This window comes from Netta rufina (genome assembly GCF_964035555.1).
Source record: "Netta rufina genome assembly, chromosome: 26".
NCBI classification, from domain to species: domain Eukaryota; kingdom Metazoa; phylum Chordata; class Aves; order Anseriformes; family Anatidae; genus Netta; species Netta rufina.
In genome coordinates, this window is record NC_140150.1 from 2923743 (window position 1) to 2946878 (window position 23136).

The 23136-nt window shown below is 58.2% G+C and overlaps 2 protein-coding genes across 6 annotated transcripts in view; one reads left to right on the top strand and one right to left on the bottom strand.

The window, feature by feature from the left end:
* The window catches only part of PPP1R12B (protein phosphatase 1 regulatory subunit 12B), a 113400-nt gene extending 106347 nt beyond the window's left edge, over nucleotides 1-7053 (bottom strand). Inside the window, exon 1 of one of the 5 annotated variants that reach the window (XM_084302037.1) lies at nucleotides 6578-7053. In XM_084302037.1, the coding sequence (XP_084158163.1) occupies nucleotides 6578-6865 (288 nt within the window). In that variant the 5' untranslated portion in view covers nucleotides 6866-7053. The remainder of the gene's footprint in view (nucleotides 1-6577) is intronic. The other 4 variants (XM_084302036.1, XM_084302039.1, XM_084302038.1 and 1 more) reach the window with 4 other exon arrangements.
* A 5187-nt stretch (nucleotides 7054-12240) lies between these two features.
* Nucleotides 12241-22418, top strand: CSRP1 (cysteine and glycine rich protein 1). The gene is made up of 6 exons (XM_084301720.1): nucleotides 12241-12323; nucleotides 16479-16591; nucleotides 19225-19393; nucleotides 20090-20216; nucleotides 21636-21729; nucleotides 21980-22418. The coding sequence occupies exons 2-6, from the start codon at nucleotides 16480-16482 to the stop codon at nucleotides 22054-22056; spliced, it is 579 nt and encodes a 192-aa protein (XP_084157846.1). The 5' UTR covers nucleotides 12241-12323; nucleotide 16479; the 3' UTR covers nucleotides 22057-22418.
* The last annotated feature ends 718 nt before the right edge of the window (nucleotides 22419-23136 follow it).

The window sequence follows — 23136 nt, forward strand, 5'->3', positions numbered from 1 at the left end:
CTGGAAGGAGAGCGATCTTTCAAAAAAAAAAAATGTATTTAACGTGAAAATATTTAACAATAGTGTACCTACCTGTATTTTCTAAAATACTGCTAATTTGTAACTACTGCACTTTGTAATTATTATGGATGAGCGCTGTCACGAGAAGCTGCGTAGGTGTCCGAACCGAGAATTTTGATGCTCATAATTTTCAGCAGCTCGATAGGAAAACAGAGGCCTGACTCCCGGGATTCGGCTGTCAGCAGCGTGGGATATCGTTGGCACTACCCTGGGAACCTAGGAGCGCAATTTTCCTGTGACAAACACATTTTAAGAATTAAGCGTTTCAGAACAGCCCTGTGCCAAAGAGGCCTGCTCCACCAGCACACCACGTTGCCCTCCACGGGCAAGGAGATGACAAAAATATGAAAACATTTCCCTACACGGGCCCGTACGGGCTGCGCCGTGAAGCTGGCCTTAAATCCATTCATGCCGAAGCGAGCCCCACAAAAATAGGTGCCTAAATCCCCTCCGAATCCCCCCTCGGAGCTCTGACAACGCCGAGCGCTCCCAGCGAGGCACACGCACACCTCCTCCTCCCGGCTGCACCTTCGGGCCCCGCGCAGCTCAGTTTGCTGCAGCCCAATAAAGGAGATGGCAGGGACAGCTGTTGCACCTCCCTTCAGGACAGCTGAAAATAAACCGCACACTCAGGCCCCAGGATTTCTCCTGGGCACCTTCACCGTGCTAGGGCCCTGCCGCAAGCAGCAGGTCAAACGGCTCGCTCATTACGGGGAGCTTGCAACCAGGGCTGGGGGCCTCATTCCCCTGAAAGGGTCTCTTTTAGGGTTGCCTTTTAGCTCGTTTTCTATCCCAGCCCTGTGCAGAAAGACAATATTTATTTTTTTTAAAGCAGCGCTGATATTTCAGAGTATTTAATGCTCCCCCTGCCCTCATTTGTGTCCAAGAGTTAGGAAGTAAAACCCCTCGATTTACACAACTGCTCGCCCAGTATTCCCTTCTCCCAGCCCTCTTACAAGGGCTGCTCTAACCCTTTTTGACTTATGGGATATAATAACCCCCACCTGAGAGCCGGCATACCAACCCCAAAGCCTTACCTTGTACCATTAGCCAGTAATTATCTCACTACATCAAACAGCAGCTAAGATGACTCCTGAGCCCCCACCCCACCTCATCTGAATTTTAAGTCTCTACAACTGTCCATAAGAGAAAAAGCCCCCAAGACCCTAACGTTAAGAGGTGTGAGTGATATTAGGAATTGCCAGGGTGCTGCAGTGCCAGGAGAGCTCAGCACAAAAACGCTGCCCTGGGCGTTTCAGCTGCAGCCCCACACGAGCACTCAGCCCCGTCTCCGGCTGAGCCAGCTTTAAAACCTTATCAAACAACGCTGGTTCAGACGAGGTGGCTCGTCTCTAACACAGGCTCAAGAATTTTGCTTGTACAAGTCAGAAAGCTTTGGGTGGCTGCACTAAGCACAAGCTGTCCCTGGGATAGTTTTGCTTCCCAAATGGGAGCGGAGCTGCGGGGCGCCCAAGCGGTGCTGCAGAGACCAAACCTCTCCACGGGGCAGCACGAGGGAGCAGGGCCACCTCTCCTGCTGGCTGCCATAAAGGAAACCGTAGCTGAAGATTCTGTCGGGTCCCTCGCCCACTGTTTATGGGGAGAAGCAGAGCTTGACTCATCTCATCGCTAGATAGGATAAACAGAGGCTGAGGAAGGAAACAATGAAGATGCGCACTTCCCATCACAAATATCCATCTACTCACTGCACCGGGGCACGTTTCCTCCCAGTAGCTGCTCCCAGAGTGACTGCTGGGGCTGCCTTCAGTTTCCAGAAGCCGAACGAAGCAGCTGAGGAGCTGCCCGAACACAACAAAGGAAGGTTTCTGAGCGCTGCAGCCAGCAGCAGTCCTCCGAGCCTCTAACTCCTTTCAGTTCAAGGTTGGGTTGTTTAGTCTGGAGTTAATTCTGCCCACTTTGGTTGTTTTGAAACTGAGACGCGAGGGACAGACAATTGAACGAACCCACAGGGACAGAACAGCAAGGTGAAAAAGGGAGCGAGTGCACCCACAGCAAGAAAATAAAAGCGTCAGGTTGGGAAAAAAAGCACTCGGGGTTTTAATTTTACCCAGCTTTGTCTAACACGCTCCTGTTGGACGTTAGCTGGCTCCAAGCTCTCCCAGCCCAGCCAGAACACACCATCACACCCCCATGTAGAAGCAAAGCCCAAAGAGAAGTATCACAATTATCCTATTGATAAACCCAACTCCTGACACCTTAAATCTCAGATTGACAAGCACCATTAAGCACGGTCTGAACTCTGCAATGCCTGTTTTCACCGACAGCAGCACAGCGTTGGAAAGAAACTTCACGGAGCGTGGTGGAAAAGGTCTGGCTGTCCCTAGATCACCTTCTCTCCTAAGGATTAATGTATTTTTAGACAATGCGGCCACCCGGTCTTAAAACCAGCCTGATGTATGGCACTGTCACCCCAATTAAAAGATCAGAAGCTCAACTACCTCAAGAAACAGCCGTGATGCCCCAAACACACACGTGTAATAACTGAACACGTCATTCTGTTTCTGTGTCACTGCGTGTACGCTGTAACACCTTCACATTTCTAGGTACAAGCCAGCTTTTACCTTTCAGTGCCTACAAAACTCCCAGAAGCTGCTGCAAGGGCTCTGTGTGAGCAGTGTTGGACCTATCTCTGTTATCCCACACAACAAATCCACGCTGCTTCAGCCACCGCTGCAGTTCCAGCAGAGGAACGAGCAAACCTTTGCTCGATGCCCTCGCAGCGCGAGCTGTGCTGGCTAGAAAAAGCCCAACCCCACAATCCGTGCATGAATTCTCTCTGCCTTCTCTCATCTCCTGGATTTTGTTCCACAGTTCGCTCCTTGGTGCCACAATGTTCTCCTGACTGTGATAACAGAGTGGTCTCAAACACATCGTGCCCTCCACTGTGGTTTTGGAGGGTCCAAAAAACTGCATAGCCTTCTGCTTTCCTAGGACTGCACCCAATGTTTGAAAGTAAATAAAGGGCCAAATTTGCTGAAGAGCAATCAAAAAAAAGTCGACCAACTTCAGCATGACATGGATGATGCTTTACACAGCTCTGGAGAGCAGCGAGACATGCCTATGGTTTTACAGCTCTGACTCAGAAACAGGAATAACTTAATCTGGGACTGTCGGGGAGGTTGCAGCCTCAGTTATCCAAGCCAGAATCACCCTGCAAAGTACCTGGCTTCTCATGAAGCAGTTTCTGAATTACCACGGTTGCCCAGCACCTAAAAATAAATCCAAAAAGTAAAGTGCTGAGCTACTTCAGGGGTGTTGTAAATGACAGGCTCAGGAGTTGTTTCATGGGCAATTCAGTTCCCCACGGACCAGGCAAGAGGGAAACAGCTGGTAAATCATCAAAGGGCAGACAAAGGATAAACAGTCTTTTATGTCGTCACCGTTTCTGAAAGTCCTTACAGACAGCAAAGCACTGCCTGCTGCATGTGGAGATGCCTTCCCAACTAGAAGCCTCATATTCTTTTCCCCCCCTAAGACTCAATTTCCATACAAGTTCAGCCTTTGGTTTCATCTGCCATTCAAGGAGGAAGAAAGCTTTACCTGACTGCTTCCCACCACCTGCAAACACCAAAGGAGTTCAACAACCACCAAGATTTTGCTTCCCCTGCTGGGGGTGGTTTGCTTGACAATTTCTGGATGTTCACCCACATCCAGCTAGCATCTCCCCTTTCCTTCTGGGTTAAGCAGAAAACCATTGCGAAAAATACATCGCATTCAAGAAATTACTTCACTCATTGATAACGTGGGATCGACATTAACCCAGAAGTCACTGAGGTAAAAATGCAGGTGGGGCTGAAGCCACAGTGCAGGGAACAGACACTGACAGCAGCCTCTGGTCTGGGTTAGCGCCGCACTTGATGCTTCCAAGAGGATGACGACAAGCTGGAGGCTCAGGAACACCACTTGTAATTTAAAAAGTTATTTTCAAAATACAGCTTCACGGCTATAAATAGCAGACAGTTTCTCACCTAGCGAGACAGTACACAATTATTCTTAGTCACAGTGGCCCAGATACCAGAGGAAGTGTAATTTACCTTTGCTGAAAGCCACCCAACGTTTGGGGCCGCTGCGCGCTTCAAACAAACTAAGCCAGTCTGAGATTGGCCCTACGCCTTGTGGAAGCAGATGCTGACTCCGACAAATTGAGCCAGTTGACTTCGTTAAGCCTTCCATAACCTGAAGAGACGTGTGCCTGCACAGAGCAAGTCTCACAAAGTTCCTTAACCAGCACAAAAAGTTTACCCACCCTTTTCAACGTGTGGAGTCACCTCCCCACTGCACGGCCATTTGGTCTTACAAACGTTCACCAACGGTGGGCAGCCACCACCACCTGCTCCATGTCTCATCATGCCACGTTCCTACCTCTGAGAGAAGATATTTAAAAGAAAAAACCCTCCCATGCACTGTATTCACGCAGCTTGTCAACCAGCTCTCCAGAGAGTTCAGTTAACTGGACTTCAGCTGACACTCTCCCATACACAGCATCAGTCCCTATATTATATGGGAACAAACATTTTGGGCATGTTCAGTGATCAGGAACTGCTAGAAACCTCTCCAACCATGAAAACAAACATTTCCATCTGATCCAGGTTTATACAATCGAACCAGACATGTACAAATCCTCTACCAAATCAGTGCGTCTTCCATTTGGGTGTGGAAGAACCTCTCTTCGGCCACACATCGCCTCAGCATCGTCCAAGGCACAAAGATGAGAAAACGTTAATGAGACACCGGGACAAAGCTTTTATTAAACTGAAAGTAAAGTCATCTTCCCTTCCTGTAAAGCTCTGAAGAAGCGACTCGAGCAGGAGCACGGTTAGCATCTGCTCAACTCCTCACTCATCTAAAAGCTTTTCGAAGCACCAGGGCCTTGGTGCTACCCTTCGACACGTCACCCGATCCGTGGGCAGCTCCTCGGACCCAAACCTTTCCATATACAGAGCTCTATGTGCGGGCTGCCTGGTGATTGCGGCTTGCCGTATCCTCAAGAAGTTTGACCTTGCAAAAAATAATTCTCCATTGATCAACGTCTGATGAATCCAACGCGCTCTTGGCTGAGCGTCCCACCGCGGGCAGCAGCACAACGCGCTGACACTTCTGAAAAGATCATCGCAGCCTTGGCTGCAAACCCTCCTGAAGTCATCCCAGCTCGGCCACGCTTCCACCCACCTCCCGCTCAGCCTTCTCCCTTGGCAGAAGGCTTTCACTAGCCAGATCCTCCATAAACAGCTCTCACTAACGTTCGTGTGCTTCCTTAATTACGTGACAATAAATGGATCCACGCTATACTGGAGAACAGACCGTGAGCCCCTGTGCTGGTTGCTTTACAGCTTATTTTTGGAACTGCAGAAGAAAACAAATAAAGCCCTCTGCCCATGGGCCCGCTGACAGCCACAAGCAGATGAGCTCGTGAACCAAGCTTCGAAGCCTCCCAAATATTTCGGTTTAATAATGTCACCCAAGCAAAAAAGAAAACCTAATCAACTCGACTACTGCTCTTGGTGCTCCTAACAGGTCAGTCTCTACAAAGACCTTGCTTCCAGATGTCATTCCTGGGCTGTGCCTGTGCCTCTTTCCCCAGTGCCGCTGCTGCTCTCCATGCTTAATCTACGAAATCTTGAGCTCAGAAAGTTTTCTTCCTGAGGCTGGCCCCGGCTCAGCTCGGATTCATTTCCCTGACCAGATGCAACAATCTGGGAGGCTGATTTCACATGCCCTGCTCAATCCTGAGCCAGCCTCAGATATCGGCAGGTTTCCCACCGCAGAAGGGGAGCGCTATCGCACGCTCCCTCACATTCCTGTCAATTTACACAAGGGCAGCAAACGCCACAGACAAAACACCGCACGTGTCCCCAGGCAGGGCTCGCCATTCGGAGCCCAACTTCTGCGGCTACTTTTGTAGGATCCTCGGCATGTTTGGGCGCACGTTACCACGATCAGTGCTGCTTATCGTGGGTGTTTTCAGGTCTCTGCAGATGGTGCCAGCCCAGCGCTTTGGGGACTTTCAAGGCAGCCACACGCACAGAGGCCAGAGAGCCTCCTGACCTTGCGAGCGCTGCGGGCACAGCCATTCCTGCACACCCCAAGCACAGAGCAAGGAATTCCCTAAAAAAAAGACCCTAAATAACACCAGAAGGGCCACCCAGCTCCCTGCCATGCTCCTGGCTCTCACAGCCCGGTGCTGTAACTCACTCCAGGGGCGCCTCAGCATCCTGGGGAGCGGCCGGTGCAGGGAGCTGCTCACTGGGGGCCTCCACCAGCCCCCCCCCGGGACCCTTCTCGGTTTCAATCCCAGTTTTGGGGGCTCGGTCCCGATTTTAGGGCTCAGTGGCAGGCAGCGCTCCCTCCGCCTTCACCCCCTTGCAGCGCCCGAAGCCTGCAGGACCGTGAGGCGAGGGCAGAGCCCCCTGAACCCCTCACGGAGCTGAGGGGGACCCTCGGGGAGCCCCCGGAGCCTCCCTACCCCCCTCCCCATCCCGGTGCCGGCCGCCGGTACCTGGTGCAGGGCTGTCAGCCCGTCCACGTTGGTGGTGTCGACGCGAGCTCCGCGGCCCAGCAGCCGCTTCACCTCCTCGGTGTCTCCGCTGGAGCAGGCGGCCAGGAACACGGCGCCTTCCTCGAAGCGCACCCGGGACCCCCCGGCTCCGCGGTGCCGCCCGCGGCCGCCCCCCGCCGCCACCGGCTCCTGCTCCGTCAGGGAGCCCTTCCAGCGCCTCAGCTGCTCGGCCCGCCGCAGCCGCGCCGACTCGGCCCGCTTCCCACCCAGGTGCTCGGGCTCCGACATCGCCGCCTGCCTCCTTCTCCTCCTCTTCCACAGCCGCCGCTCTGAGGCGCAGGGAGCAGCGACCGCACCTCAGCCGGGAGCGGGGCGCAGCGCCCCCGCCGCCATCTTCGCTACGCCCCCACCGCCGCCGCCACAGCCGCTGCCACAGCCGCCGCCGCCGCCGCGCCGCCCGCGCCCCGCGGCATCCCGGGACTTGTAGTTCCCGCGGGCGGCGCCGCACCTGCCGCCGGCCGCGCACTGCTCCCGGCGGCCCCCGCGCGGCGCCGCACCTGGGCGAGCCCTCGGACTACAACTCCCAGCAGCCTCTGCTTCACCTCCCCCCCCCCCTTCTCCCTCCTACCCCAGCCCTAGCAGGGCGGGCTGGCCGCCATCACAGCGCCGCCCGCTGCCCGCGCCCCTCACTCCCCGCTCCCCGGTCCCGGCGGTGCCCGCACCTCACACCCCGCACCCCGCCCGTGTGGCACCACCAGAATCCAGCCCGGCCTCGGGGCTGGGGAGCTCCGGGCCAGCCCGTCAGCCCCTCAGCGTCTCCTCCCCACACCCCCCGCCCGGGGACCCCTCGTTGCTGAGGGGGGAGCTGAGGGGAAATGGCGGCGGCCCCGCTCCGCCTGGAGGTGCCGTGAGGGCTCCGCTCGGGGCTTTTCTCCTCATAAAAACCCTGCTTAAAGCGAGCCGGGGAGCTGCGAGGCGCAGAATTGCCCCGGCGCTCGGCGTTGCCTCTTCCCCGGCTGCAGCCCCGCTGCGGGCACCCCCAGCCCCGAGGCCGGGCACCGCCAGCCCCGCTGCGGCCCTGCCCAGCCCAAATCTCTCCGTTGGGCCTGCCCCGAGCCCCCTCTCGTGGCTGCAGCGCCTCAGCACGGCCCCGAGCAGCCCCTCCTGGCAGCTCCCGGCTCGGTTTCCCCAGCGCGCAGATGAGCCCGCTCCAATGGACAGAGCTAAGGGACACGTTAGGGACTGTGAAATACCCATAAAAATCACAGAATCTCAGAATTTCTAGGTTGGAAGAGACCTCAAGATCATCGAGTCCAACCTCTGACCTAACGCTAACAGTCCCCACTAAACCATATCCCTAAGCTCTACATCTAAATGTCTTTTAAAGACTTCCAGGGATGGGGACTCCACCACTTCCCTGGGCAGCCTGTTCCAATGCCTCACAACCCTTTCAGTAAAGAAGTTCTTCCTAACATCCAACCTAAAACTCCCCTGGCGCAACTTTAGCCCATTCCCCCTCGTCCTGTCACCAGAAAAGAGCATCAAGGAAAATACGTAATTTAGGACAGAGCTCCAGCTAGCAAGGCAGTGAGGGTGTGAGGTGTTGAAACGGGTTTACATACAACCGGACAGATTAATGGCACTAAATCAGGCACAGGTCATAAATATGAAGTCCCTGTCCTTGGTTCAGAAAGGCCTTTGGAGGATGCTGGAGGCTGGGAGCCCTCAGCACCCGCTCCTGGCCCCTGTGGGATGTGGGCTTGCTGGGTCCCATTTGGGGTGCCCAGCTGTGGCCTTCCTGTGCTTTCCATGATGTTCTTCCCAGCGGGGTTGGTTATTCGTGGTGAGAAACCTGCTGAGCCCGTGCTGGATCAGGCCTGCAGCTCCGTTACTTTGCATTTATTGCTTCAAGCGTTTAATTACCTCTGGCTGCGTGCCAGGCTGATGTGAGCCATAGCTCCGGCGCAGCGATGTGCACAGCCACGCTAGTGGTGTGGCTCACGGTTCTCTGAGTGTCCCTCCCCACCTGCCATGTGGTAACGGGGCTGCAGCCCACCCCCTTCTCCTACACAGCTGACAAGACCACCCCGTGCTCCTGTGAAAACCTTTTGTGTTTTCAAAACTTGCCTTATGGAAATTTTACCCGAGTGTATTTAGAGAGATTTCTACATCTGCCCAGGATTCCTGGACATCTGACTAAACTGCTGGATGCCAAGAAGTCCTGCACAGACACAGCTCATGAGAACTGGCTGTAAATCATACAAAGAGTGATCCCAAAATTTCTGGCATATGTACCGTTACTTCTGGGATGTAGGGCTGCTTTGCACGTGCACAGATCTGCACGAGCCTCCAAACTGTGGGATTTGCTCTGTGTGCCAGGGAGTCAGTCGAGTGCCTTCCTGGAAATGTCTGCTGTAAGCTGTGCTTTCTGCAAACTGCCCCCGCTCTGTAGCAACCACAGCCAGAAGAATGGCAGCCCTATTCCAAATACAATTTATCTTGAAAATGGACTATATCCCCAGGAAAAAAAAAAAAAAAAGACTTGGCTGCAAGAGAGGACTATTGTCTGTGGCTATGAGCCTCTTGCCATCCTTTCCTCCTCTCAAACACACCCTGGATCCTTGACACTCGTGAACACATTCCCACCTCTGCTTTCCTATGATCCATGCCTTCAAATTCAGTTCTGGCCTTCCTATCAGCAGGAAGTTTTTGAACAAAAAGTATTATTCTGCATCTACTCCCAGGCTGATCTACATGAGCACGTGTTGCTGGCCCTGCAGCTCCCAGATCCTGAACAAAACCTCTGTCTGTGTGCTTCCAGCTGCTAACATCTTTAACTACCGTTTTCCTTCCCTTCAGTTTCACACCGAATTTTCTTTAACTGCTCTGTTATAAATAAGTGCTTTATTTATATAATAAAACGGCTTTCTGGAATGGCCCAGGTTTGTGCTTTTTATGCACCTCTGCCAGCAGCTTGTTTGTCTGGAGTTAAAAAAAAAAAAAATCATTCCTTTTATGTTTGCTGAAAAATAAGTTTACAAAACCTGTCACGGGTCCTATGGTAGATCAAAGCCAGAATCTAACAGCTTGTGAACTCCACACTCTTTTAATATCTGGTTACCCTGACAATGTCCCACAAATACTGGTTTTGTTTCAAGCTCTTAGCACCGTTTTTGACCTCTTGCAAACCCACATTGTCTTTGGTCACTCATTTTGGCAGCTTGGCTCCCAGTTCACCGATGCAGGGCACTGTTTGCCTTAACTCACCGGTGGGATCCTTCCCAGGTGCCCACGACATCTCCAGCACATTTTAACTCCACGATTGTGAGCTGCTGGGGCGATTTGTCCCACTGCTGGTGCGACACTAGATGGCGTGGGGACCCACAGGACCTGCCCGAGCTCCTGGAACTGCTTTGCCTTCTTCCCCCTGCTAGAAAAGAAGTCTTGAAGTGAAAACTTTTTGTCTCTTTCCTTCCTAGGTGCTGCTGAATGGACGGGGAGGCTGCAGCAATGGAAGGGAATGAAGGGCTGAAGCCAGCCTGCCGTGAGCAGCCTGAGCGGTAGCTCTGCTGCTCGGGGATGTGAACGAGTTTGGAGTTTGTCCTGAAAGGGAAGAGTGTCTCAGTGAGACAGCAAAGCATCCTGCTGCCTGTGCCTGGAGCTCACTCCCTCCTTACAGAGGGTTGGGTACTTCACGAGTCTGATCTCCTCCAGCTTCTGCAGCAAGCGGCCCCAGAGCAAAGAGCAGACCTGAGGTTTGCAGCGGTGGACCATGATTTTTGGGATGCAGGGGGCTGTGGCTGTGAGTCCACTTCTAATTCACACGCTCCATCTTCTGAGAAAAGAAGCAGGGGGATGTGAGCCTCCAAAACCTGACGACCCCTGATGCACAGCCAAGGGAAGTCAGCTGGAGAGGCCAACTCTGTGCAGGTCTGCTGGAGGCCGACATCTGCAGCACCATGGGCTGTGTGTTAGACACTTCCTCTGAGTCATCTGGCAGAGGTTTCCCAACCCCGAGGGGAAGGACGCAGCCCTGAGCTGTGGCTGCTCTGGGGTAGGAGTGTAACAAGGCCTCAGGGAACCCTGTGGAAGATCCACGGCCGTCGTGACCAACTGCGCTGGGTGACACCAGGGCGCTCCCATCTCTGTCCTCTTGGCAATGTGCATCGTGGCATCTGCTGGTGCCCCACAGCACAGGACGTGATCAGCGTTTTCCCCTCGTGATCCTCGTCCCTTCTCTGCATTTCAGGTCTTGCTTCAGGACCAGGAATTTCTGACCCACAGCTCAGGGCAAAGGATATGATGCCAAAGTTTTCTAGGTCCAAAGGAAGCACCTCCCTCTGCTCCCCTCCCGCTCCTCCCTTCCTCTCGGCTCTCTCCCGTAAGGCTGTGCCTGCCTTGGGCACTGTGGTTCAGAAGAAAACAAGCAGAAAGGGACCCTTGAGCCCCAAAAACCCATAGCTGGTCTCTTTCTTTTCAAGCAGAAAAGGCCAGCCCATGCTCTCATTCCTGGTGTCCCCTCCTAGAGGCTCCTGGACATCGGGAAGGATTTCCTCACGCAGAGGGGGGGCAGGCATTGAACGGGCTGCCGGGGAGGTGGGGGAGTCCCCGTGCCCGGAGGTGTTTAAGAGATGTGTGGACGTGGCTCTGAGGGATGTGGGTTAGTGATGGGACTCGGTAGGGTTTGGTGACAGTGGGCTGTGTAGGGTGACGGGGACGTGTGGGGTGACAGGGGGACGTGTGGGGTTAAAAGGGGATGCATGGGGTGACAGTGGGGCTGTGTGGGGTGACAGGGGGCTGTGTGGGGTGACAGGCAGACGCGTGGGTTTACAGGGGGATGTGTGGGGTGACAGAAGGATGTGTGGGGCTGCAGGGGGATGTGTGGGGTGACAGACACGTAGGGTGACAGTGGGGCTGTGTGGGGCTAAAAGGGGATGATGCGTGGGATGACAGGGGGCTGTGTGGAGTGACTGGGGGACACGTATGGCGACAGGGGGATGTGTGGGGTGACAAAGAGATGTGTGAGGTGACCGGGGGACATGTATGGTGACAGGGGGCTGACTGGGGTGCCAGTGGGGCTGCGTGAGGTGACAGGGGGCTGTGTGGGGTGACAGGGGGCTGTGTGAGGTAATGAGGGGATGTGTGGGGTAATGAGGGGACGTGTGGGGTGACAGAGGGACACGTGGGGTGACAGTGGGGCTGTGTGGGGCTAAAAGGGGATGCACGGGATGACGGGGGGCTGTGCTGGGTGACGGGCAGATGTGTGGGGTGACGGGGGATGCGGGGGGTTACAGGGATGATGTGTGGGGTGACAGACGTGTGGGGTGACAGGGGGCTGCGTGGGGTGACTGGGGGACACCTATGGTGACAGGGGGCTGCGTGAGGTGACAGACGGACACACGGGGTGACAGAGGGCTGTGTGGCGTGACAAGGGAGCTGTGTGAGGCGACGGGGTGCCACATATGGCGACAGTGCGACGCGAGGGGAGCCCGGCGGGCCGCTGAGGGCTCGCCTCAGGCATGGCGGCGGGGCCGGGCCGGGCCGTGCCCTGCAGAGCGGCCCCTCGGGGCGGGAGCTGCCGTCACATCAGGGCCGGGCCGGGCCGGGCCGGGCCATCGCTGAGCGCCAAGCGCCGCCTTCCCCCGCCGCCAACAAAAGCCCCCGAGCGGCTTCGGGCTGAGCAGCGCCGCGCCCGCCGCTTCCCGACCCGACCCGACCCGACCCGACCCGCCCGGCCCCGCTGCAGGTAGGTGCGGGACCCCCCGGGTGGGGAAGGGGGGCACGGGCAGAGGGCACGGGTGGAGGAGGAGGAGGAGGAGGGGGGGGGGGGGGCGCGTGATGCCGAGGGGCTCCCTCCTGGCTCTAAGCTCGGCTGCCGCCTCGTCTGTCAGCGTGGGGAGCCCTGGAGGGGGCAGGTGCCCTCCTGCATCCCCCCCCGACCCCCTCCTGCATCTCCCCAGATCCCCTCCTGCATCCCCCGATCCCCTCCTGCATCCCCCCAATCCCCTCCTGCATCCCCCGATCCCCTCCTGCATCCCCCCAATCCCCTCCTGCATCCCCCGATCCCCTCCTGCATCCCCCCAATCCCCTCCTGCATCCCCCAATCCCCTCCTGCATCCCCCCGATCCCCTCCTGCAGCCCCCGATCCCCGCAGATCCCTGTGTCAGGGGATCCCCATCCCTCAGGACCTGGCTGGATGCTCTCAGGCAGATCCTCGGAGCTGGCAGTGGGGCCAGGGCGTAGGAGAGGGCGTTAATTAGCGCCTGGCAGGCGCAGCGGGTGCTGCCAAGCTCAGCAGCAGCTGCTTCCAAATCCCCGAGCTCCCCTCGAGGAACCGGCGCTGGGCTGGGATGCAGGGAGCAAGAGGACACGGGCACTGACACGGCGATGGTGGGACATCGGCGTGGCCTACACGCATCCAGGTTTCGGCGGCGAGGCTGGAAAGGGGCTCGCTCGTTTTGGGACCAGCCGTGGTCCTGGGCAGGGCTCGGTGCTCAGCACACGTGGCTCGTTGCTGCCGGGGCGTTGAGGGACAGGGCAGGCAGCACGGCCCCTTCCCTGTGCCCGTGGTTTGGGGAGTGCCACCCAGGCAGCCTCCATCTCCTCCGTCTGCCGGGCTCCTGAGCTCCTCTCCCTGCTGCCGGGACGTGACCCAGGGGGCAGAAAGGTTTATAAAAGCTCAGGTGGGCTCAGTTGGATTAAAGGGTTTGATTCCTGCGGAAGTCAGGAGCTTTTCTTCGCCTACCTGGGAATGCTTTGGGCGTTTGTTCTAGGTGAAATCGGATTTTTTCTCTGACAAACCAGGTGAACGTCCAGTTGTGGTAGGAAGCTGACAGGTTTGCTGTGTGAGCAGCGGGCAGCAGCAGGCGCGTGGCGGTCACGCTGGGTGAGCGCTCACAAATACCCATGTATGGCAGCGGGCTCAGCACCCCGCTGGCCTGGTGCCGGCCCCGTCCCTACACAGCAGAGCTGCAGACCTGCCTTGAGACGGTAGCAGAAGCAGCACCGAGCATCCTGCTCCGGGTACTGGTGGTGTTGAGGGTCTCTTTCCACCTCAGACCCCCCGACCTTCTCCCTTCCCATCCAGGCAAAGCCCCCAGAGATGTCTGGCCCTATACAGCTGCTGCCGTGGGGTCAGTTCACTGCTTTGGGCGCTGTGCTGCAATCTGGAAGGCAGCAATCGCACCCCAGGGCTTGGGGTTCCAGCTGTGCTTCCCTCCCCTTGTCCTGTCCCTTCGGCAGGCCATGAATTTTGTGCAGCACCGGTGCTTTCCTGCCATCCCCTCTTATTAATGCTCCTTGCGAGAAAAACAACCCTTCACACAGGCCAGCGTGGGTCTTCCTGGCCCTTAGCGAGCTCCTCCAAGCACAAAGCGAGTGCTCTGTGATGAGTTCCTGTGGGGTATTTTCAGCAGATGGGGATGGTTTTCCAGCTGGTGCAGGAGCACAAACGATGGCGCTGACGTCCCAGCTGTAGCAGCATCCCAGAGCACTGGGACGTGCTGGTTCTGTACTGGTTTGTGCCTGGTTCTTTAGCATAACCTAGGCTGCCTCCTGACTCGGTGCGCTGCAGGCTCGTCTGGAAGGTGAGGCTGCTGCTCGCACTGAGCAGGTGAGTGGTGCTGCTCTAGGGCCAGACACCAGGCTCTGGATTTATGCTTAATCTCCAAAACACGTCAGCCTCGTGGTTCTTTGCTTCCAAGCCATGCAGCTGTTGGTAGCACGGCGCTGTCTTGGTTTGTAGGGCCCCTTGCCTTGCTCAGAGCAGCGCTGAGCCACGGCTGGCACGGAGGATGCTGTGGGAGGGCTCCGGTTGGGATTCCCTCAGCGCTGGGGGATGTGGAGCTGCGGGAGGGAGAGAAATAATCCTGGGTTTGGCTGCCCTGGGTCTCACTCGTGCCCGTGCTCAGCGAGGTCTTTGGCTGCAGGGCCCTTGTGTTCCTCATTCGGAGCGGGCCCGGTGGGGATTTGGAGAAGTGTTACCGGGGTGGCGACGGGCCTGGAGGCTCAGAGCCCGCTGAGAAATGTGGAAATGATTGCGAAGCCTCCCACAGCCCTTCAGGCAGCCGTTAAGGGGGGAGCTGGGGCGCTCCGCAGGGTTTGGGGTCATCCCTCGATTTCTGTTTTTCCTGCCCTCTCTGCCCTGTACCACACGCTGCTTTTCTGCCTCTCTTGCAGCCTGCCGGGCTGTCAGCACGTGCCTTGCGTGTTGTGTGGAGTTCCCTGTGACTGGGAGCTTCTGTCCAGCTCTCTGCGCCCTGCTGTGACCCTCACGAGCCCCGTGTGTCCCCAGGGCAAGCCGGTTCTCTACAGATCCATCCTGCCTGGGGACGTTTATCGGGCTTTTTTGGGGCTGCCTGCGTGCTGCTGGGTGCTTTCCGGGGGGGTTCCCCTGCCCTGGTCGCAGTTGAGTTGCTGACACAAAGCCTCACCTCTCATCTTCCTGGGGCAGAGGCAGAAAATAAGCAGCACGAGGGCCTGATCTGCTCGGGGGGCACGCAGGGGGGACCTGGGAGCACCCCCTGTGCCCTGCAGCTCAGAGAAGGGCGTCCCTGCTGCAGACGTCTCGCTTTGGGTAGAGGAAGCTTCTTCGCTTTGCTGCTGCTGGAAAGGGGAAAAAACAAAAAAAAGAAAACAAAACCAAAAACCACGTGGCGGAGGCAAAGAGGAGCGGCTGGCCCCAAACTGGGTGGGTGCCGTGTCCCTGAGCGTGCTGGGGGTGCCCGGCTGGGGAGCAGGGGATGGTGGGGGGGGCTCCAAAGCCCCCCGTGGTGGCACCTGGTGGCTTGGGAAGGGACAGGAGAGCCCCAAACACGTGCCACGGCCAGCGGTGTGCAGTTCCCGAGGGGTCTGGCGTGGTGCAGGAGGGGCCCAGGGCTATGGGGGGGCTGCCCGGGCTCCTTCTGCCCCCCCCAGGGTCAGCTCCTGAACCTGGCGGCTCCCTCCTGCCAGGCCAGGAGGAAATCCTGAAATAAGGCGCTTTCCAGAGAAACGCTTCGTGGCCTTTTAAGGCAATGCAAAGGATCTGGCCGAAAGGGAGGGATTTGGCACCGAGGCCACGCGCTGGTCGGAAACCCGGCTCCCAACGGGCTTCCTGCCTCCGGCTCTCACCCAAACAGCTCCTGACCCAGCTCCCTGCCTCTGCTGCTGCCCACGGGGGGCTGGCACCCGGCTCAGGGGCGTGCAGTGCGAGGGCTGCTTGCTTTGGGGACCTCGCCCCCCAATTTTCAGGAGCTGGGGACGGGGAAGCTGGAAGCAGGATGGAGGATGATGGAGGTGTTGATGGGGAGAGGCCCCTGGAGACCTCCCAAGCTCATGGACCCTTCCCACACCACAGGGCATCACCAAAAATTGTTTGGTCCTGGTGTCTTTGCAGTTACCTGGGGTTGCCATCAGATCCTCCTCGTGGCCACACTCAACCAGCCGGCCTCCCTCAGCACCTCCTAGCAGGACTTTGCTGATTTGGGGTGCCCTGAGGTTTCTGTTGGTCTTCAAAAACAAGCCACCTGTGTTAACCTCTCCTAATATTTTGGGGTTAGCTGCAGATTTTACCTGCAGATCTGCCGATAAAGGGGCCTTTTGGCCACGCGTCACCAGAGACGTTTCAGGAAAAGAGGAGGGAGAAGCAGAAGCATTTACATCCTGCCCAGGAGCTGCATGGCAGCGCTCAGGTGCTTGTCCTGCACCCCTGGGGTGCCCATTTCGCAGCCTTTGCACTGCTCCTGCAGTCCTGGAGCAGATTGGGGTCCCTGTACAGGGAGGAGATGTGAGCGGCCGGCCGGGCGTGCCCAGGGTATGGAAGCTGTTGGGGACACGGTGCCAGAGCCCCCAAGTGTCTGGGGACATCCGCGGATGCCCCGATGCAACCAACAAACGTTTTCTGCCCCTGCTTTCTCCGCAGAATGCCGAACTGGGGTGGAGGGAAGAAGTGTGGCGTGTGCCAGAAGGCGGTGTACTTCGCCGAGGAGGTGCAGTGCGAAGGCAGCAGCTTCCACAAGTCCTGCTTCCTCTGCAGTGAGTACCAGCCCGGCCCTCCTGCCCCACTCACCCCAAAGCTCCCAGCCTGGCTGTGGGATCTGGCTGGGGACTGACCGCGGGGGTCCCTCCCTTGCTGTGCTCTGCAGGAACCCTGGCCACTCACATCTCCCTTTGGAGGCAGCAGGACAGGGCCTGGCGAGTAGTGTCACCTTGCTGAGAGCAGCTCCTTAAAGCCAGGACGGCCACGCTGCAGGTTCAAAGCCCTTTGAATTAGGCTGCCACGGTCCTCAGCCTGTGTTACCAGCTTGCCCCCGCCCTGAGGGCTGTCCCTGAGCAGAGCGAGGGGAAGGTGTGAGACCCCTGGCGTGGCTCTGTTTAGCCTGCGGACAGAAGGATGCAGGCGTGGGACAGCAGCTCCCTGCGTGGCACGAAGGGAGCAGGAGCCCTCCTGCCTGGCCGTGTCTGGGCTGAGAAGCTCGCTGTGACTCGAGGGGACCAGGAGGGCAGTTTGCTGTCCCTGAGTGGCCGTCCCCGGATGGGCAGGAGCGGTGGCAGGTTGTGCTGGCTCCCTGCAGCAGGAAATCCTTTCTTCCGCAGCCCCAGATAAGGAGGGTGGGGACGTTTCCCTTGTTTGCCCCCGCCACTGGCTTTTACCTCCCGAAACAATGCTGCTGGGGGCTCTCGGAGCTCCCTCCAGGCTGAGGATTGAGGTCTCCCTGCCCTGCAGCCGTCCTTCCCCACGGCCCCTTCTGTACACAGGGGCAGTGCTGGGGGATGCTCGCACCACACCAGCACCCAGAGCACGGGGCTGGCACCAGGAGCCAAGAAATCAGGCACGAGGCGTTGCTCTGAGAAGGGAACACACAGAAACAAGCTGCCAGGGAGAGATCTGGAGGCGAATCCAGCCCGGGCTGCTGTCCCCGTGCTCGGCTCCCCGCTCCGCCTGCCTTCCCAGCCTCTGCCCCTGTGCTGCGCTTGGGCCCCAGCGGGGAATTCGAAGCCGTTATCTTTAGGGCAGAAAAACAAACACTCGGGCCTGATTTGCCAAGAAAATAAGCAGAAGGGAGCCAAACCTACCACAGTGCCTTCAAACAGGAGAACGGCTCCGGGAGTGAGTGCTGACGGACTGCGTGGCGGGCGTCCAGCCCAGGCAGCGCAGCGAGGCAGGAGTGGAACACAAGGGGCTGCCGGCCTCGGCTCCTGGAGGGCTGATGTGGGGCAGCTCAGCTGCTCCTAGAAAAACAAAGGGTCCTTCAGGCGATGAGGGCAGGGCGCTGGAATCTCTGCGATGCAGAAAACGGGGAGCTGGGGCTGATTTCGAGGAAGCAGACGGGGAGGAATTTTTGTGTTGCCTGGCAGAGTGCGGCTGCTTCAGGCGCGGGGCAGAGAAGGAGGGACCCAGATGCCGTGCTTTGCTACCCCCCTAGCACAAAGCCTTTAAACCTGCCGGTGCCAGTCCCCAAATTCCAGGCCTGCAGGGTCTGTGTGAGCACAGAGTTGCCCCCAATGAGCTCCAGGATACTGCGGTGACACCCCAGGTGCCCTCCACCTTTCAGCAGCCACAGGACCCCTTCACCGGAGTGCCCGCAGCCAGCAGGAGACCCTGCCAGACCCTCCTTAGATGGCAAGACAACCTCTCCCCATCCACCTCCTGCTCCTTTTCCACCTCCTTTTCCCATCAGCAGCGTGCGGGGCTGCCATGGAGGAGAAGCACCATATTTAGTAACGGGGCCGCTGCCTCTCGCCCCGAATTTAGGAGCGCCGTGCTCTGTTTGCATTCCTGCGATATTGGTAAAGGCCAAGAAACTTTCCTGCTGGTGGGGAGGGAAACGGGCTGCTGGGAGCGTTGACATTTAAGGCATGTAAGCAGGATGGAGAAGGCTGGGTCACAGCTGTAACAGGATCTGTTTTGGGGCTGGCTGCCAGTGCCGTGGACTCTGCCTTGGGCGTCTTGCTCCGTATGGGGCAGGTAAACACTGGAGATCGCTGCGAGCCTGCTCGGCTGCTGCTCTCCTTCCGTTGCAGCTTGCTGGGTGCCGAGTGCCAGGAAGGGCTTGGAAGCCAACGTGGAGGCTGAGATCAGAGCTGGGACAGGAGTCAGGAAAACCTAAAAGTCGGGCGAGGAGCCTGTGTGGTCTGAGCCCAGCACCGGGCTCGGGCTCTGGATGGGCTCAGCCGGGTCCCCAGGCCCCCCTGCTGTCCCCTCATGTCCCGTCCTGTGTCCCACGCTGATGCCCAAGGCTTGAATGCCTCAGGTGTGCTGAGTGTCACCCCTGCTCATGTCACAGCCCGGGGTGACTCGTGTTGGCACAAACACCTCCTTGGGAACCTGCCTGGGGTCTGGGGGGGAAACCTGCCCCGTCCTGGCTCCCGTTTCCTTCACCGTTCCCCCCAGGATGCCGGCAGCAGCGGGGTTAACAGAGCGATTGCCTTATTTATTATCAGCCTTGTAGCTTTGATGGTTGCTTCCTTTTAAAGCCAGACAATGTTCTTGTTGTGATCCTTATCTCCAGCTGTTTTGCATGCGCTCCCTTTGAACAATGATCTTGTCTAGGGTTTCCTGCTCCTTGAAAGCCGAGCCGTGCTATCCCTTGTGAGGACTTGTTTTCTCCAGCTAATTAGGGAGATCTGGGTGCGGGCTAATGGCTGGGCCCTCCCCTCTCTTCTAGTGGTCTGTAAGAAGAACTTGGACAGCACCACCGTTGCCGTGCATGGGGAGGAGATCTACTGCAAGTCCTGCTATGGCAAGAAGTACGGCCCCAAGGGCTACGGATACGGGATGGGAGCCGGGACCCTGAGCACTGACAAGGGCGAGTCTCTGGGAATCAAATATGAAGAGTGAGTTGAAGCCTTGTTTTGAAACCAGGGCTGTTGTGGGCACACGTCTTTTTCCCCTCACATCTGTCCAGCCGTGCTGCTTGGCTGTGGAGCCCAGAAAACCCCGACCAGCAGAGCCTAATCTGGAGGGTGCTGGGGGCACCTTGCTCCCCAGGGACACCCACCCCACGCAGCCCTCCTCCTTCACCCTGGGGCTGAAAGCATCCCGGGGCGAGCTGAGAGCCCTGAGCTGGGCCCTGTGCCCAGGGAGCAGGGAGAAGCCCGGCGTAACCCAGCTCCTGGTGGCACCGAGGTGCTGAGGATTCAGCCCTGTCCCATGGTGTCCCTGTGGGGGAAGTGGACTCGGGTGTGTTTCTGGATGGGTCACCCCTCCTGGCCAAAGGAACAACCTCCTGGAGGACCAGCAGGGCCCAGAGAGCTGCCCACCAGTTTCAGGGAGCTTCCCACGTCCTGGGCATGCCACGTAGCTGGCAGGAGGCCCACGTCTGCTCCCACCTTCTCAGTGGGATGAGGGCTTGGTGGGACACGTCCCCACAGCCCGAGCCTGCTGCCCATCCCCTCCCAGCACCCAGCTCATGGGGCTCAACAACACCCTGCCAGGCCCCCCAAAACTGGGTTGGGGTTTGCTTTCCCACAGCCCTTCCCTCCTCCTTCCTGCTCCCGCAGCCCTAATAACGTCCTCCCTCCCCTCCACAGGGGCCAGTCCCACCGACCCACCAACCCCAACGCCTCCAGAATGGCCCAGAAAGTCGGGGGGTCTGACGGGTGCCCTCGCTGCGGCCAGGCGGTGTACGCGGCCGAGAAGGTGATCGGAGCTGGAAAGGTAAGAAACGGGGTGGAGAGGAGGGGGGGACACACGTAGCACAGGTGGCTGTGTGGCAGGGGGACACACACGGGTCCTGCTGGGAGCCTAAAGGAGAGTGTGGCACCTCTGGGAACCGGGTTCTCCAGGTTGCCTCACTCCTCCAGGCCCGTGGGTGGGAAAGAAAAATGTTTTTTATAAAACGTAGTCAGCGCTGCTCAGTGGGGGACACGGTGGACGTCCCTGCTGCTGGATGGGTTTGGAGGATGAGCAGTGGTGGGACCGTGGCCACTGCCACCACCGACTGGTCGCACACATCGTCCAGCGGGTCTTCTCCACCCTCAGCTGCTGGCTGGGGTGCTGCAGCCCAAATTCGGGGCAGGGAGTGAGTTCCCGAGGTCACTGCTGCTGCCGGGGCAGGGGGAGGTGAGTGGAGGTGTGGAGCCCACCGGGTCAGCTGGGGTCGGTGCCGGACACCCCGCAGCAGCCCTGGTTGGTGCTCGCCGTGCCCAGATCATCTTTTTGCTGGGATCCGCCGTGTCCCCAGCCTCACAGCATCGTTGTACCACGGCCGGTGGTGCCGGGGCTGTGATGGATGTGTTGTGGGTCAGCCCAGGGTTGGAAGGCAAAGTTGTCCTTAAAATGATGACCTGGGCTTTCGGCCTCCTGCTGTTGTCGATGTTTACAGGGACCCAAATCTGGCAAAGCCATTGTGCTCGAACAGGGACCTCAGAGGATTCCAGGGCATGTATTTCATGTGCTAATGTTTGCTGGATGACTCCATCTGCTACCTCCTCCCCCGGCCCTAATTTCACATATTCTTCCAAAAAAGGTTTCATGTTTTCCAAACTGTTTATTTAAATTCCTCCGTGAGCGGCTCTGGCTACTCTGCGGGCTGCTCCGAGGCTGTGAGCTCATTTATCCCCGGAGGACTGGCAGGGCCGTGGGGGAGTTTTATTTTTAAACGCTGGCTGATTTCTGCGTTCTTACTATCTGTTTGTTGCCTTCCTTGGAGCTGAAGCTGTGCAGGGGCAGGTGTCAACCCCCCCGTCCCACCCCCAGGCTGAGGTGCAGCAGCAGCGGTGGATCCCAGGCCACTAAGTCGAGGGATTTATCCTTGTGTTTTAGACCCAAAAAGGGGGTGACTGCTCCTTACCTGCTGCCTTAAGCGACTGCTGCAGGTGGGCTGAAGGCTCTCGAACGGGCTCAGTGTGGGAGCAGGGACCACATCAGATTTTCCCCTCTGTGTCCTCCCCCTGGGGCTGGGGGGTTTCGCTGAGCATGGAGGCAGGGAGGACAGCTCTTCCACAGAAAGGCTTTCATCCTCTCCAGACCTCTTTGCTCATGGTTTTGGGTCTCCAAAGGGACCCACTTGGTAGCCAAAGTGTCGCTGCCCTGTCCCCTGCTACTGTCTGACCGTGCTCTGCTCCCGTCCCGCAGTCCTGGCACAAGTCCTGCTTCCGCTGCGCCAAGTGTGGCAAGAGCCTGGAGTCCACCACCCTGGCAGACAAAGACGGGGAGATCTACTGCAAAGGTGCGTGCTGCCTCTGTGGGGTCAAGCCCCGTGCTGGGAACTGGGATGGGAGCGAGGGCTGGGGAGGCGGTGACCCCCGCAGCTGGTTCGGGGGCTGGCTGTGGGGCCGGGGGCCTCTCTGTTTGCCCGGCAGACAGGGCAAACCCCGACCTGTTTCAGCAGTGCCTTCCTCAGGAGAAGGACCCGCTCGCGTGCCCGTGCTCCCCTCGTGCTGCCGCCCTTACCTTTTCTCTCTTCCCTCACTCTGCAGGTTGCTATGCCAAGAACTTCGGGCCCAAAGGCTTCGGCTTCGGGCAGGGGGCCGGGGCGCTCATCCACTCGCAGTGAGGCACCGGGAGCCGGGCTCCGCTCGCCCTGAGCCCCTCCAGACCAGCCCGGGCTTCCCGGCCCTCCCCGCACCGCCGTGAGCACCCTCACCCTCATCCCTCCCTGCCCGCTGCTTCGCAGCACCAGTGCCTTCCCCCTGCCCTGGCCCAGCGCCCCCCAAAGCTGCGGGACCCCCACGGCCACCCCGGGTCCCGCCGGCACGGCCGCAGCTGGGGACACAGCTCGCCCCCACCCGCAGCGAGGCCCCCGCGCCCAAAGCGTTCCGCTCCGTCGCCCGTGCCGCCAGGATGTGCCACGCTGCGCTGTGTCACCGAGCAAGGAATAAACATCAAAGCTGACCCAAGCCTGGCCTTGCCTGAGAGGTTATTCCCCCCCGGATTGACCAGGGAGGACGGGAAATGTCAGTGATGGGGGCTCGTGGTTAAAGCAGGAGCTGGGGAGCAGCTCGCTGGGACTCGACGTGGCCCAGCTGGGCTCATGCTGGCTGAGCTCTGCCCCTGCTCCCTCCCTGCGTGGCCGTTCCCAAATTTCTGCCTCCTTCCTGCGGGCCCACAGCAGAACCTGGGTGCGTGGTGGTGCCGCCACGCCTGCGCACCGAATCGACACCCCTGCCCGGGCTGTTACGTGGCGCTCCTCCAAACAGGCGTGCCCAGCACTGCTGGATAATTAAGAACTTTTCACCTACTCCTGAGGTGTTTTTTTCTTGTTTTACTTTGCAGCACCCTGGATCGTGATCCACCAGTTTGGCAGCTTCCCAGGTTTAATTTGTTTTCAGCTAAACACTTCGCCTTCTCTCTGTGCTTCTCTCCTTTGACCCGTGGGAGATACCCACAGGATCAACCTCGCTGCAGCTTAGAGTTTATCCCTGGTGAGCTCCAGAGGGAGTTTTGGTGCTTTTTGAAGCACAGTGGTTGTAAACACGGTTGGGCAAACGGGACGGGTGGTGTTTGGAGAAGCACAGGAGAGGCAGAAATCCCTTGGGTAGGACTTGGGCACCTTTATGGAGTTAAGCACTTTCTCCCATTCATCCCACCCTTGATTTTCATGTGACGTTTGGGCAGCTGGGGTGGGCAGCAAGCC

Coding starts and splice junctions, on each gene's coding strand:
- CSRP1 (XM_084301720.1), top strand. CDS start 16,480: ATGCCGAACTGGGGTGGAGGGAAGAAGTGTGGCGTGTGCCAGAAGGCG. Junction 16,592..19,224: donor CAAGTCCTGCTTCCTCTGCA/GTGAGTACCAGC, acceptor CCTCTCTTCTAG/TGGTCTGTAAGAAGAACTTG. Junction 19,394..20,089: donor CTGGGAATCAAATATGAAGA/GTGAGTTGAAGC, acceptor TCCCCTCCACAG/GGGCCAGTCCCACCGACCCA.